The 16,726-nt window shown below is 39.1% G+C and overlaps 1 protein-coding gene across 13 annotated transcripts in view; it reads left to right on the top strand.

The window, feature by feature from the left end:
• LOC127795767 (probable LRR receptor-like serine/threonine-protein kinase RFK1) overlaps positions 1 to 16,726 on the top strand; it is a 50,045-nt gene that overhangs the window by 16,905 nt on the left and 16,414 nt on the right. For 10 of the 13 annotated variants that reach the window (XM_052327652.1, XM_052327649.1, XM_052327648.1 and 7 more), the window contains 3 exons: positions 5,523 to 5,591; positions 5,926 to 5,987; positions 14,823 to 14,904. In XM_052327652.1, the coding sequence (XP_052183612.1) occupies positions 5,523 to 5,591; positions 5,926 to 5,987; positions 14,823 to 14,904 (213 nt within the window). Of the gene's footprint in view, positions 1 to 5,522; positions 5,592 to 5,925; positions 5,992 to 14,822; positions 14,905 to 16,726 lie in introns of all 13 variants that reach the window. The other 3 variants (XM_052327654.1, XM_052327658.1, XM_052327651.1) reach the window with 1 other exon arrangement.

The following is a 16,726-nucleotide window of genomic DNA, read 5'->3' as shown; positions in this document are numbered from 1 at the left end:
GCGAGATCAAACAACCATCTTCCAAGGAGGTAGCGGCCTTCCAGAAATGGCGGTCTGAGAATTCCCTCATCACCTCCTACTTGATCAACTCCATGCAACTAGCAATTGGCAAAACATACATGTTCCTGCTGATAGTGAAAGACGTGTGGGAAGCTGTTTGCGAAACCTACTCCGACACCGAGAATGCCTCTCAAATCTTTGAGATAAAGACTCGGCTGTGGCAGATGAAACAGGGAGAAAGAGAGGTGACGGAATACTGCACGGAGATGCTGGGTTTATGGCAGGAACTGGACCTCAGCTGTGAAGCATCTTAGGAGTGCACGAGTGATAGTGTGTGATTCAAGAAGAGGATGGAGAACGAGAGGGTGTACGAGTTTCTGGTTGGACTCAACAGAGAGCTCGACGATGTGAGGAGCCGAGTCTTGGGTCGCCGGCCATTACCTTCCATTCGGGAGGTATTCTCCAAAATTTAGCGTGAAGAAAGTAGGAGGAAGGTGATGTTGAAGGAGAAAATTGCATTTGGGCCTGAGGCATCAGCCCTTGTAACCCGTGGGCCTCCCACAGGATTTGGGCTGAGACAAAACAAAAGGCCATTTTGTGACCATTGCAAAAAATCAGGCCATTCCAAAGATACCTACTGGGTTTTACATGGCAAGCCTGTTGATTGGAAGCTCAGACAGCCTAATATATCGCATGGGTACCAGTCCTTGACTGAACAACAAATAGAAACAGCCCATCATACTAAGTCGGCCTCTATTGGGGGTTTTAACCCCGAGCAACTTGAGAAGTTATATTCTCTTTTTTCGACCTTTCAAGTCTCGGGTCAGTCTTCTACGCCTCCGCCATTAGGTTCCTTAGCCCACAAAGGTACTTTTTTGATTGCTCTTAGTACTACTTCGTGCCGTACTCCCTGGATTATTGATTCTGGCGCATTCGACTATATGACTGATACCCATCATTTATTTTTCACATATTCACCTTGTGCTGGTAACTTGAAAGTAAAAATTGCAGATGGTACTTTATCCCCAGTAGCTGGAAAGGGGAGTATCCGTATCTCTGAATTTATTACTTTGGAGTATGTCCTTCATGTTCCTAATCTGTTGTCTGTTAGTCAGTTAACCAACCAATCTCATTGCTCAGCTACATTTTTGTCTTCCCATTGTGTCTTTTAGGATCTATCATTGGGGAAGACGATTGACAGTGCTAAGGAATGTGAGGGACTCTACTGCTTTGATGATGCTTACATGAGTAAACAGTGTCATCCTCCTATTTGTAATTCTGCATCTAGTCCTAGGGATAGTGACCTTTTGTTATGGCATAAACGAATGGGTCATCCAAGTTTTCAATATTTAAAACGTTTGTTTCCTTCACTTTGTTTGAATAAAACTCCTTTGGATTTACAATGTGAAGTCTGTGAACTTGCAAAACATCCTTCCACTACTTTTCCCTCATGTCCTTATAAACCATCACTGCCTTTTACTCTGATTCATAGTGACCTTTGGGGGCCTTCACGAGTTCCCAATAGGACCCACACAAAATGGTTTATCACCTTTATCGATGACCATTCTCGTCTTTGTTGGATGTATTTACTACATGATAAATCTGAGGTTAGTTTTGTCTTCATGAACTTCTACACTATGATTTACACCCAATTTCACACAAAAATCCAAATTCTTTGTATTGATAATGGCATTGAGTACTTCAATCATTCTTTGAGCTCCTATCTTCAAGACAAATGTATTGTTCACCAGAGTTCTTGCGTTCACACCCCCTAACAAAATGGGGTTGTTGAACGAAAAAACCGGCATATTCTTGAGGTAGCTCGTGCCCTACTGTTCACCTTTTACATGAAAAATAATTTTTGGGGTGATGCCATTCTGACATTTGCATTCCTCATCAATCGAATGCCTAGTCGAATTCTCTCATTTGCAACCCCTCTCCAAAAATTCCAGGAGATCTTCCCTAATTCTCGTCTCAGTTCATCTCTCCCACTTCGTGTTTTTGGGTCCACTGTGTTTGTCCACATTCACGCCTCCCAACGTACTAAGTTGGATCTTAGAGCCCTCACATGTGTCTTCCTTGGTTACTCCCCTACTTAGAAGAGTTACAAATGTTATGACCCTCTTTCACAGAAATTATATGTTAGTTTGGATGTCACATTTTTTGAGCATACTCCCTACTACTCGCTTCAGGGGGAGTCCTTGAGTAAAGCTCGACCCTCAAACACTGACTTCGATGTTGCGATCTTTGAGTCTACCCCTTACAATACACCCTCTCCTTCTTTGTCCAACGCAAAAGGAATCTTGAACTCAGGGGGAGATGTGGGAAAACAAACAGACAGGGAGCCACTTGTCTACTCAAGGAGACTTAAATCAAAGCCCGATGAGACTCTTGCATCCAAAGCACCAAAAGAGTTTGAACCGGTGATAGCTTCAACTACTCATGAGCCAAAACCCAATCCTGACTAGGTAAAAAATCTTGATGACTTACCCATTGCTTTTAGAAAACAACCTCGTTCATGTACTCTCCATCCTATCTCAAAATTTGTATCTTACAATGCTCTTTCTGCCAAGTGTCGTGCTTTTACGTCTAACCTTGACAGAATCCAGATTCCTAAGAATATTCAAGAAGCCTTGGAGATTCCAAAATGGAGAGAAGCAGTGATGGAAGAAATAAGGGCATTAGAAAAAAATGGAACTTGGGAGGTGATGACGTTGCCAAGGGGGAAGAAACCAGTGGGCTGTAAGTGGGTGTTCACGATGAAGTACAAGGCGGATGGCACAGTAGAGCGGTACAAAGCCCGCCTAGTTGCAAAGGGGTTCTCTCAAACATATGGTATTGACTACACTGAGACATTTGCACCGGTAGCAAAACTGAATATTATACGAGTTCTCTTGTCCTTGGTAGCAAACCTTGACTGGCCACTCCATCAATTTGACATTAAGATTGCCTTTCTGAATGGTGAGCTAGAGGAAGAAGTATTCATGACACTACCACCAGGATTTTACAAGGAGGGAAAAGAAACCATAGTATGTAGGTTGAAGAAATCTCTATATGGGCTCAAGCAATCACCAAGAGCGTGGTTTGATAGATTTGCGAAGGTAATTAAGAATCAAGGATATCAACAGGGACAGTCAGATCATACTATGTTCTTCAAACAATCCAATGATGGAAGGAGGACCATTCTGATCGTGTATGTCGATGACATCATACTCACTGGACATAGGAGAGGTGGAGAGGTTGAAAAAGGTCTTAGCCACAGAGTTTGAGGTAAAAAACCTAGGTCAAATGTGATATTTTTTGGGAATGGAAGTTGCTAGATCAAAGAAGGGAATTAGTGTCTCTCAGAGAAAGTATTTTCTTGACCTTTTGACTGAGATTGGTATGCTTGGTTGTAAGCCAAGCAATACCCCGATCGAGGCAGGGAAAAGAATGGAAGACGGTGGAAAACCTGTGGATAGAGAAAGATATCAGAGGCTAGTAGGTAGATTGATCTACCTATCTCACACTAGACCTGACATTGCTTTCGCTGTAAGTGTTGTCAGTCAGCATATGGATTCACCAAAGGAGAGTCACTTAAAAGCAGTGTATAAGATTCTCAAATATTTGAAAGGTTCACCAGGGCGAGGTCTATTCTTTAAGAAAGGAGACAGTAAGAAGATAGAGATCTATACAGATGCAGATTGGGCAGGCTCAGCAGAAGACAGAAGATCTACTACCGGCTACTGTACCTATGTTTGGGAAAATCTAGTAACATGGAGGAGTAAGAAGCAGAATGTGGTAGTCAGAAGTAGTGCTGAAGCTGAATTCAGACCTGTTGCACAAGGGATGTGTGAAGGGCTATGGTTACAAAAGCTTTTGGAGGAACTACATATCACAGTAGAGTTCTCCATCAAACTCTACTGCGACAACAAAGCTGCTATCAGTATCTCCCATAATCCTGTTCAGCACGATAGGACTAAACATATAGAAGTTGATTGACATTTTATAAAGGAAAAAATTGAGAAAAGGACAATTTGCATGACCTATATCCCTACTAAAGAACAATTGACAGATATATTTACTAAGGGGTTACAGAGGTCTAGCTTTGAAGAGTTTATCTGCAATTTGGACATGATCAACATCTATGATCTAAATTGAGGGGGAGTGTTGAAATCCTGAATGATTTGAAGAGGATTTGGAGGAGATTGTGGTAAGAGATTGAGATTGAGGCCATAATGAGATCCAATATTTGGAATGTTTAGGCTGATTATTTGGGTTTAATTTTATGTTTCCATATTTGTTCTCTATGTACATGTTAAATAGGGACCAAGTATGTAAAGGATTTTAAGACTAATTGAATAAAAGTTTTGATTCAATTTCCAAATATTCTCATCGTCTTCAATTATACCACCTTCCAAAAACTGGAGTTAAATGAAAAAGGCCATATCTATTGCACAAGGCTCCACTTGCTATACTAGGACAGATAGAACTTGCTATCAAGTCAGGAGAAATATTCTACTGAAAAGCAGATGCTGGCAGATTGGAGTTACTGCCATCTCTTCTCACGGGGCTTAGAGAAGTGCTCTGTATCAACCCTTTCCCCAACTTTGCTGTTACTACAAGAAAAATAGAAAATGAAAAATATGAAAATTTAATATGCTGTTTCTTCAATTGGAGAAAGTTGAAATTTGGATTCTAGATTATATCTTCCTACAGTGAGGAAGTTATGAAGTGACTGAAAAAAATGTGGTATTATTCTAGCATGATAAAGATTGAAGAGTTTTTTCATCTTTATCAGATAGTGTTCCAAACATCTGTCAGTTTCCTATTTGGCCCATTGTTATTTAATTTCCAATGGTGAAGTTCATGCTCACTTTGGGGGTTTGCCTAGAAGATCACGTCACTTTTGTTGAATTGTTAATCACCATCTTATCCAAAAACTTAAACTATTAGATAGAGGGATAACTTTGTCTTTTATATTATTATTTGTGCTCTCAGCTCGCCTCATCACGTGTGGCCAGGCTTTAATTTGTAATTGTCTAAACATGTTGCAACAATTTGAATATTGGGTTAGTGGTGAGGTTTGAAGTCAGGACCTTTGTTTGCCTTGATACTATGTTGAATTGTTAACCACTATCTTATCTAAAAGCCTAAGCTGTTAGATTGATGGTTAACTTTATCTTTTATATATTGTTATTTGCACTCTCAACAACCTTAATTCACTCCTTTCTTCTAGTGTGCTTGGTTGACACTTCATGTACTTGCCCACAATTTGTTTAGCCTTCTTTTTTCTTCCTTTTGTTTTCTGTTTCTTTTACTTTATTTGTTTCTGTTAAGAAGGAAGCCTCTTATTCTCAGTCTTCTGCATTTATTCCTTCATTCATGGAGTTTCTTTGTCTCTCGAGATGTAAAGGTTTTATCAAATACAGTTAGTTGTTAATAGTCTTTGCAGTATAGGCTATTTTGACAACCTTTTTTTTTTTTTTTTTTTTTTTTTCTTTTTTAAACTTTTTGCCGTATCTCTGTTATGGTTTGTACAGGGATGTCAGTTTTAACAGGTTAGTGGGAGAAATTCCAGATGATATAACTGGCAAGCGTTTGGCATATGTGTAAGTAGAAAACTCAAAATGTACGTACATTTGGTTATGTTTCATTTGACATTTGTATAAGTGTAAAAGTCAAAATTTAGGCTCATTTGGTTATGTTTTGCTTGGTCCTCGTGAGTTGTGAGAAAGAAAATTTCTTGTCAATGTGAAAGTTATTAAAACTGAGCAATGAAGTTTCTGCAAACAGACTTTATTATGTTTAATTTTTTCGAATGCTGCCTAGTGTATTTTATTAAAAAAAACTTCTTACCCTCTAATTTGCTAAAGCAATGTGCTATTTCACTCTTAGCACCCTGTTGTATAGGGTTTAATTATTATATGATGTTTCTTTACATAGGTTTTTGAGTGGCAACATGCTGAGCGGAAATGTACCAGAATCCATCTTGAGGAATGGAAGGAGTATGTATGTTTCTATCTCAAATGCTTATTCTTGGAAACTTGTATTTTGGTGAATGTAGTTTGGCAAGTTAATCATAACTCATTATATTTATTCTTTGTGATGTTCTTGATAAAATTAATCATTGAAGTATCTAAAATAAAAAAATTATCAATTATTTGGAATTCAAGTAATTTTTTCCAGTAGAATCATCATTCCTGTTCCAATATCTTAACTGTTGTTTCCATAAGAATGTTCAGTTAGCTGTTTATGTCTGTTTATTCAATATACATGCCCCATCTTAAGTATAGCATGTGCTTTTTTTTATTATTATCTTTCTAGAGAATTAATTTCCTTCTCCACACATTTATAACCTTTACCATGAACTCCCCTTGTCTAGATGTGCCTGTTTGTCAGTTTGGTTTGATTTGATGCCTACCCTAGAATAGACCAAATATGATCAGTTTCAATGATTGAGACCTAGAACGCATTGATATAATTAAACCCAACAATTCCACAAAATTGTGATTCTGTTCAGTTGTGATCAATGGATCTTATAATTTCATGCAATTGTAACAACAACACACTTAGCCTTATTCCCACTAGGTGGCGTAGGGTACATAGATTTTAGCTTGCTAGTCATCTCTATCTATGACTCTATTTTCTGCAAGGCTATAATATATCATGTCATATCTAAGAGTCTTTCACCAAGTTTTCTGCATTTTTCTTTTTTTGTCACTAATTTCTTCCATTCTATTCACTTTTCTCATATGTGTGTCTATTAGTCTTTTCCTAACATGTGCCAACTATCTTAAATGCATCTTCAGATGCCATATCAGCACCACTCTAACCTTATTATAGACAACTTCATTTCTAATTCTATCTTTTCTTGTATAGACACACATCCACGCCGTATCCATAACTCATTTATGCTATTATTTTGCACATTTTGATGCTTAACTGCCCAAAATTCCATCAAACCATATGATAAATTTTTATTTTAACTTTAAAGAGAGTTTACAATTGGATAAAATATTAAAAACACTTCTCCACTTCAACTGTCTTGCACTGATTCTATTAATAACATCAATTTTTTATTTATTTATTTTTTTTCAACAATGGATACAGGATATATAAATTCATCTTTTTTTTTTTTTTTCATGAATAACTTGATCTTCAGGTTATATCACATCATCATTCACATTTTTATTTTCACTAAAATTACATTCTATATATTTAATTTTGACCTACTTATTTGAAGTTTTTGGATTATTAATTGTCCCTTCATAACTAAGGCTTAGTATTAATGCTTTGTTTTGTTTCATCCACCAAGACATTGTCATCTGAAAATAGATACACCAAGGCATCTCTTCTTGGATGGATTTAGTGAGTTCATCCATCACTATGGCAAATATATAAAGGCTTACTGCAGGTCTTGAGGTAATCCAATTGTAATTAAAAAAAATACTCTTTCCATAGGTCCTCCTCATCCTCCTCCTCCTTTTCCTTGTCAATTGCACCTTATTGTAACCAAGTTAGGGTTGGTGACGCAATATTCATAATGCCAATTGACTTCTAAAATTTTATCTCTTTGACAAGTCCTAACAAACATTTTTGATTTATGATACATGCCTTTAAGAACTATATTTTATAAGCAACTTGGACTTGCTTTTTCTCTAAAACTCTCCATACGATTTCTCAAAAAATTCTATAGGCCTTTTTCAAGTTTAAGCACTTGAATCTTTCTATTTATTTCTAAATTTTTTTATGAGATGCCTCAATTTTTGACCTACTAGACATGGAGCAACTTGGTTTTCAAGGACCTTGATTTTCTTCTTAACTTTTGCTCAATCATCCTATCACAAAATTTTATAGTATGACTCAGCTTTTTCCCTTGGTAATTTTTGCAAATTTGAACATCTATTTTTTTTTGGGGAAAATGGGCCCTAGATAGCTCCTTCTCCTATCATTAGGCATCCTATTCTGTTTAAGAGTTCCATTAGTCATATAAAGCCTTATTCTCCCATGCCTTTTCATGCTTATGTCAAAATAATATTTGATCCTGTTGCGCAAACTACAGAATCGCACGCACACACTGATACCACTGAAGCCTTTAAACCCAACAACAGAAATAGAATCGGTACTGGAAATAGACACAAACAGCACACACACAAAAACTGAAAGTAAAGAACACGAGAGATTTTACCGTGGTTCACCCAAACGGGTTACGTCCATGTTGAGCTCTGGTGAGAAGAGCTCACTTCACTATATGAGAAATAGAGATTACACACTCAAAGGAAGCTCACAAAGACACTCTGTACAGTACTGATTTGATAACTGTTGGCGATAGCAGCCCTGAGAGTCCTATCAAAGGGAGACTTTTATCTCTATCTTCTTTTAGTATTTATCCATGTGTATTATCAGTTTCTTATTTTCTATTTTATTGTTTTTTTGTAATCTAATATCTTCCTACAAATTAGGAGAGATATTAGGAAGTAGTATTGAAGTAGGAGTCTTTAGGGTCCAAGAGTGTATGTCTATAAAAAAGCTCTTGTATCAGTTTTATAATTGATGAATTAGATTGATTTCTTCTACATAGTATCAGAGCCTCATTAATAGGCTGATACAGTAAACCCTAGTGCCTTCATTGCACAACTTCAAGTGCCTTCATTGCACCGTCACTGTTCACAGTCTCTATTCACCGTCACCATCACTGTTCACGTAGAAACGCATCTATCTGGCCATCGCCTTCCATTACCGCCACCACTATTGGGTTCGCCGTCATCAGATCGGCCGACCACCGGAGAACCACCGCCATCGGAGTCCTCACGCGCCCCCACGCGCCGCTGTTAGTTCGTTTTTGACTCCACGCGCCGACGCGTGAAGGAGTGTCTGCAGTCATTTCGCCTTCGGCTGCTCCAGATCTGATCTCCAGCGTCTCTCTAGCCCATCCCTGGTGTCAAAATCTTCCGTTGCTGAGTGCTTCTTCCTTCCATTACGCCTGCCTTCATTGCAGATTTTTTTTTCCCTTCTTCCATCAGTGAGTGATCTCGGAAGCCTTTGACAGTATGACAGAGACATCCCCTGCATCCTCCATTTCGTGTCCTAGCATAATCGGAGATCTAAATCCGGTAGACTCTACTCCTATGGCTGTCGAATTGCCAACTCTTCATCAATCCTACCGATTAGATGGTAGGAATTATCTTCAATGGGCTCAACTGGTCAGAACTCTGCTCAAGGGCCGAAGCAAAGGAAGTCACTTGACAGCAGATCCACCAAAAGAAGAAGACCCATCCTTCATAGCATGGGATGTGGAAGACTCAAGAATTCTGTCATGGCTGTGGAGTACAATGCAGCCAGACATAAGTAGGAACTATATGTTCCTAAACACAGCCAAGGAAGTATGGGAAACTGTCCAGCAAACCTTCTCCAAGGTTATAGATGCATTAGTGATCTTTGAGGTAAAAACAAAGATCAACTCCACTAAACAAGGGCCACTAACAATGACCGAATATTACAACCAAATGAGGGGCTTGTGGTTGGAACTCGATCAGTATCATGCAATTAAAATGGTGTGCAAAACAGATGTTGTTGCCCTTCATCAGATTGTGGAGAGAGATCGAATTGTAGAGTTCCTAGCCGGCTTGAATCAAGAGTTTGATCAAGTTCGGGTACAAGTCCTAGGTAAGGACAAACTTCCTAGCCTAAATGAGGTTTTTGCCATCGTTCGAAGTGAGGAGAATAGAAGAAGTGCGATGCTTACTGATTATAGTCCTGAAGGATCAGCCCTCTTTATCAAAAACAAAGAAGGAGATGGGATGAGGTTTGGGAGATCAGTCACCCAAACAAGGAATACAAGTCGAGAAGGACAATGGTGTACTCATTGCAAGAAGCCCCAACATACTAGGGAAACTTGTTTTAAATTACATGGAAAGGAGGCTGTGTTGAAGAAGATTGGAGGATTCAAGAATATGAGATCTCAAAGTTATCTCTCAAGCAAGGATCTGGAAGAAAAGGGTGGAAAAGAAGAGCCAAAAGAGCCAACAGAGGCTGATCTAAAGCTGTTAAATGCTGAAGAACTCAGCAAACTAAAAGCCTTCCTAAGAACTTTCCAAGATGGAGCTTCATGCTCCACTGATCAGCAAGGTATATCTCTAACCAATTGTTCTTTTTCAGCTTCTAAAATTGATTGGGATAACATGTGGATCCTTGATTCGGGAGCCAAGGATCATATGACACCTAATCCCAATTTTTTTGAGACCTATGAGTCCCTTACCACTGCCAAACAAATCATCATTGCAAATGGTGTATCAGTCCCTATTACCAGAACATGTACCATTCACATCAGCCTTTCTTTAACCCTTAGTCATGCTCTTTATGTCCCAAATTTGACTACCAATCTGATTTCTATTCATCAATTAACTAAAGATCTAAATTGCTATGATGTTTTTTCTTCTCATTTGTGCAAGTTTCAGGCCAAGGACACGGGGAAGATGATTGGTGTGGCTAAAGAGTATAATGGGTTGTACATTTTGCGAGGGGAGAATCCTAACACAAAAAGAAGAAGGCTTGGGATGGCATATTCCACTGAAACCTCTACTGATTTCTCCTCATTTTGGCTCCACCATCTTAGATTAGGCCATCCTCCTTTCATTTTATTAAAGAACATGTTCCCTAGTTTGTTTAGAAACCTAGAGCCTAGTGATTTTCAATGTGATGTGTGTGTCATGGCAAAGCACCATCGAGTGTCTTACCCTATCAGCAATAAATTATCTTCTAAACCATTCTTCTTAGTCCATTCGGATGTTTGGGGACCATCTAAAATTTCAAACTGTTCGGGAGCTAGGTGGTTCATCACCTTCATTGATGATTGCACTAGAATGTGTTGGGTGTACCTTTTAAAAGACAAATCTGCCATTGGGTCTACTTTACAACACTTCTGCAAAATGATTCTCACTCAATTTGGCACATCTATTCAACAATTCCGGATTGATAATGCAAAGGATTATTTTAACAATCCCTTGCATCTATTTTTCCAAAAAGAAGGCATTATTCATGAATCATCTTGTGTGGACACCCCCCAACAAAATGGAGTGGCCGAGAGAAGGATGAGACACCTTCTCAATGTCACCCGCACGCTTCTTCACCATCATCAAGTTCCAAAACAGTTTTGGGGGGAGGCTGTGCTAACAGCCACTTATGTGATAAATAGAGTGCCATCTAGGGTCCTAAAACATCAAAGTCCTCTCCAAAAATTAGCCTCCTTCTATCTTGATTTTTCTTTGCATTCTCAACTGCTACTTAGAGTCTTCTGGTGTGTGTGTTTTGTTTACATTCCTAAAAACCACCAGGACAAGTTTGACCCAAGGGCTCGTAGGTGTGTCTTCCTAGGCTATTCTCCTACTTAAAAGGGCTACAAATGCTACTATCCTACCCTAAGGAAGTTCTATGTGTCTAAGGATGTTACATTCTATGAAAATGAGTCATACTTTGCCCCTCTTCAAACTAGCAGTCAGGGGGAGCCTAATTTCAGCAAAAATCCAGCCTCTGAAACTTCTGTTCCCTTGATAGAAACCAGTCCTTTGGAACTTCACTGCCCATCCATCATGAACCAGTCTCTATTCCCAATGTCTAGCAGTGACCATCAACCAGCCCATGACATTTCCCAGCCATCTCCAATTCGGTACAAGGGTTCTCCATTTGCTTACAAAAGACGACAGCACATCTCTACTCAACAGCCTATCCAATCATCAGTCCCTTGTCCAGCCTTGGAACCTACATCAAGTGAAGATGATGCTCCAGCAGAGTGCAGTCCATGCCCTGAACCTACTGACCTTGATCTCCCTATTGCTCTCCGGAAGGGAATTAGATCCTGAACTCAACATCCCATGTCCAATTATTTATCCTATCATCGCCTATCATCTAGCCATTGAGGATTTCTCTCTTCATTGGATGCTATTGTTATCCCAACATCAGTAGAAGAAGCTCTAAAGAACCCTAAGTGGAAAGAAGCTATGCTCGAGGAGATGTTGGCACTTAACAAAAATCATACTTGGGATCTCGTGGCCAAACCCAAAGGTGTTAAGTTGGTTGGTTGCCGGTGGATATTTAATGTGAAATTCAAAGCTGATGGTACTCTTGATCGGTACAAGGCATGGTTGGTTGCCAAGGGCTACACCAAATCGTATGGCATTGATTACCTTGAAACTTTTGCCCCAGTCGCAAAAATGACTTCTGTTCGGGTTCTTATTTCATTGGCAGCAATACATGGGTGGCAACTCCAGCAATTTGATGTGAAAAATGCATTCTTGCATGGAGATTTAGAGGAGATATATATGGAACTACCTCCTGGTTTTCACCAAGAAGGGGGAGGAAAAGTATGTAGACTTAAAAAGGCTCTCTATGGGCTAAAGCAATCTCCACGTGCTTGGTTTGGTCGGTTTTCTAAAGCTATGCTATCTATGGGATATCATCAAAGCAGGGGGATCATACTCTCTTTATCAATCATCATGGTGATCTGATGACAACTTTACTTGTATATGTGGATGATATTGTGGTTACTGGCAATGATACTGCTGAACAGGTAATCTTAAAGCAGAACTTGGCTAAAGAATTTGAAATTAAAGAACTTGGGGTGCTGAAATATTTCTTGGGCATTGAGGTTGCATACTCAAAAGATGGCATATTCTTGTCACAAAGAAAGTATATTATGGACTTACTTATAGCAACAGGGCTTCTAGGAGGAAAAGGATCTAGCATACCAGTGGATCCGAACCTAAAGTTGCAAGCAAATACCAAAGATGAGGTGATAGATAAAGGGAGGTTTCAACGTTTGGTGGGTAGGTTGATTTATCTCCCACATACTAGACCTGATATAGCATTTGTAGTGAGCCTTGTAAGTCAATTTATGCATAATCCCTCCTCGGAACATATGCAAGCAGTAAGGAGGATTTTGAATCATCTTAAAGCTACACCAGGTAAGGGAATCTTATTTACCCCAGGGGATGTTTTAAAGATTAAAGGATATGTGGATGTTGACTATGGGGGGTCTCTAGTTGATAGGAGATCCACGACTGGGTATTGTGTGTTCCTAGGGGGTAATCTGGTATCTTGGATAAGCAAGAAACAAGGAGTTGTAGCAAGATCAAGTGCAGAAGCTGAGTTTCGAGCTATGGCTCTAGGAGTATGTGAACTTCTATGGTTGCAAATAATACTAGAAGATCTAAAAATTCCAATACAGAGACCCATTGAGTTGCTATGTGATAACCAGTCAGTGATCAGTATAGCTCATAATCCGGTCCAACATGACTGGACAAAACATATTGAGATTGATCGTCATTTCTTCAAAGAAAAGCTTGATTTAGGTCTCCTCAATATCTCATATGTGCCATCAAGGTGTCAAGTGGCTGATATTCTAACAAAAGGATTGCCTACCGCACAGTTTGAAGACCTAGTATCCAAGCTAGGGATGAGTGATATACATTCCCCAGCTTGAGAGGGAGTGTTGGCGATAGCAGCCCTGAGAGTCCTATCAAATGGAGACTTTTATCTCTATCTTCTCTTAGTATTTATCTATGTGTATTATCAGTTTCTTATTTTCTATTTTATTGTTTTTTTGTAATCTGATCTCTTCCTACAAATTAGGAGAGATATTAGGAAGTAGTATTGAAGTAGGAGTCTTTAGGGTCCAAGAGTGTATGTCTATAAAAAAGCTCTTGTATCAGTTTTATAATCGATGAATTAGATTGATTTCTTCTACAATAACCAAAATCACCCAAAATCACTAATACAGATTAGGGCATACACTATCAAACCAGAAAGAAAAGCATACATACAAAACCATGTACAGAGCTTTACAAACCATAAACGAGGGAAGCCACAAGGCTACCTCAAGCGGAAAAACTCCTGAAGAACTTACCTTCTTTCTCTCTTTGATCCTCGGCCTTACCTTTTCCTTACTGTTAACGGCGGAATGGGGTATATCCTTCGTCGCTTCAAACCCTGATGGCGAGATAAATAGCTGTATTGGACGGATGAGATAAGGCATCATAAAGCAAGATGGAAGGCTAAGATCAATTCGTGCAACACGATATTTCTCAGCACAGAAGGATTAATCAGGCGCCATCTGGAATGCATAGATGGTTGCCACGTGGCCATCCATTGGGCGCCAAAAGGCAGCCCGAGGTTGCCTACGCGACCCTCCAACTCCTGCATGAAACGACATCGCTTTGATGCTTCACATGTAACAACAGATCCACTGTTTTGCCTTTTTTGATCCTTTTCATGGTTTGCTTAACTTCTTTCTCACAACTAAGTTTATAGAACATGTGATTGCTATCTTTTTCAAAATATAATATTTTTTTGTCATTAATTTAATAGTTTAGAGGTACTCAGTTCCATCTTTGATCTCTCATACCAACCCCTTTTCGTCTTTGTCTTTTATGCACTTCACTTGGCTCAAGTCTCTTGCTTTAGCAAGCTTGCATATATCTCTATTCCCAGATCTCATAATTTCAAGAATACAAAAAAGAAAAGAGCTTATTTAAGTTTTATCCTGTTATAGGGATTTTACCATAACTTGATTTCTACCAAGAAAATGCCAGCTGGATGCAAGAGAGTAAGGGTGTGGCATTATTTTATAGAGCAGAAAAATGTGAGAGAATTCTTTCAAAGCAAGATCTATTTCCAAGCAATCTTGGACATAATGGACCACAATATAGTTTCTTGAATATGTTCATTTACAAGTGACCACTTGTTACTTTAGCCTCTATCTCTGTCTCTCTGGTCCTTTTAGATCCATTATAATTTAGAATAACGACTCAGTTCAAGGCTTCTGTCTTGTGTAAAATGTATGACAGTGGTCATGGTAGTCAAGCTTCTTCAGCAAGGAAACTCAAGACTTTTGGTTTCTTGCTATGTGGTTTCCTTATCAATCCAAAGGTGTGTTTCTTCATATAATGTGTTGAATATTGTATTTATCATATAGTTGATCCAGCTGATTAGCTGATTTATAGGCTGATGTATAGCTGATTTGATAGATTGATGTATAGGCTGATTTGATAGGCTGTATTTCATGCATAATTCTTTGCCTAATTTTCTGCTGTAAATATGTTCCACATTACTATAAATATAGATTGAAATTGGGACTCTTGCTCTCAGGCTTTCAACCAATTCTCTCTTCTCACAAGGTATCAGAGCAATGTGAGAAAATTCTTTCCCACTGTGTTATCCCTCCAGTGGTGCCTTTCTTCTCTTTCCCATTGTGCTCCACCAGCGGTGCATTCTCTCTTGAGAATCTCAGTTCTGGTGAAAATTCCACTTGGCCAATTCCTGAAATCTTGCACCCGGAGAACTCGTCACGCGCTGTCATGCGCCATTGCGTTCTTCACCAGGCCAGCGCCAAACCATCCAGTTTGTGTATTCAGCCCTTTCTGGCCTGTTTCATTCATTAATTCATGGTTATTGACACTTTAAAGTTCCTAACCAGGTCTGTTCTCCACGATGACGTGGCAATGTATTCTAACATGGCAATGTATTCTCCCACTTTCACCTTTGTTTTTACTGGAACCCCTGTCATTATATCTGAAAAATTATTGGTTGTTGCTAATTATCTATCCTGGGCTGCTGCTGCTGAGTCGTGGTTCATAGGCTAGGGACATGAAGATCACTTGCCTAAGCAACCTAAAGTTATTCCGAATGCAGAGTGTCCAAAATGGAAGAAGAATGACGCTCAATTATGTGGAGCTCTCTGGCAGTCTATTGACCGCTCACTTGCAGTCCAATACCGGGTATACAAAACCAGCTATGATGTCTGGGAGAAATTCTGAAAATTATATACCACTAATGTCTCTCGTTTCTATACGATTGTCTTCAACATGATTACCTTGAAGAAGGCTAACATGGATATGCAAATCTATGTAGGTGAACTTGAAACTTTTATGCAGGCATTCAATAAAATGATGCTTGTCTCTACCAATGTAGAGGAACATTTAGCACAAGAAGGGGCATCTATTTATAGCTTTTGCACTCTTTGGTTTGCCACCAAAGCTTTAGCCTATTTGAAATCAAGTTCTAGCGAATTCCCTCATTCAGACCATTGATGATGTATCCTCATAGCTACTCTTATCTATCTGCACCTGTTGTCCCTTCAATTGAGACCATTTCTATTAACTCCTCTGTTCTAACATCTCAGACAAATGACAGAGGAGGTCTTGGGGGTGGCCGTGGTGGAAACCATAATCGCGGCCCTCATCCTCAATGTACTTATTGCAACAAAATTGGCCACTCTAAAGATCAGTGTTATTCCTTACATGGGAGACCTCCATATACTGCAAATGTTTCTCACAATAATAATTTAGAGGGATATGGTTCTGAATCATCAAGAAGTCAAAGTCTTGATACAATGTCCATATCAGCAACCACTTATAATGCATTTCTACAATTCCAGGAAGCCCAACAAATTTCTACACCTGTAGCATCTGTTGCTCAGACCAGTCATCCTATTGCCTGTATCTCACATTGTTCTTGGACCATGGGTACTTGACTCTGGTGCTTTTGACCACATCTCTGGTACCAAAAACCTTTTCTTTTTTCTTACTTATTTCGATTCTATTCCTATTTTTACTCTAGCTAATGGCCCACATACTAAAGTTAAAGGCATTGGCAAGGCTAAGCCTCTTTGTTCCTGGTTGTCCTTCTAACTTGGTTTCTATTAGTCAAATAACTCATTCCCTCAATTGTTCTGTCACCTATATTGCTAAAT

The sequence above is a fragment of the Diospyros lotus genome, chromosome 2, assembly GCF_014633365.1.
Source record: "Diospyros lotus cultivar Yz01 chromosome 2, ASM1463336v1, whole genome shotgun sequence".
NCBI lineage: Eukaryota > Viridiplantae > Streptophyta > Magnoliopsida > Ericales > Ebenaceae > Diospyros > Diospyros lotus.
This window is presented reverse-complemented; position numbering and strand designations above follow the sequence as displayed.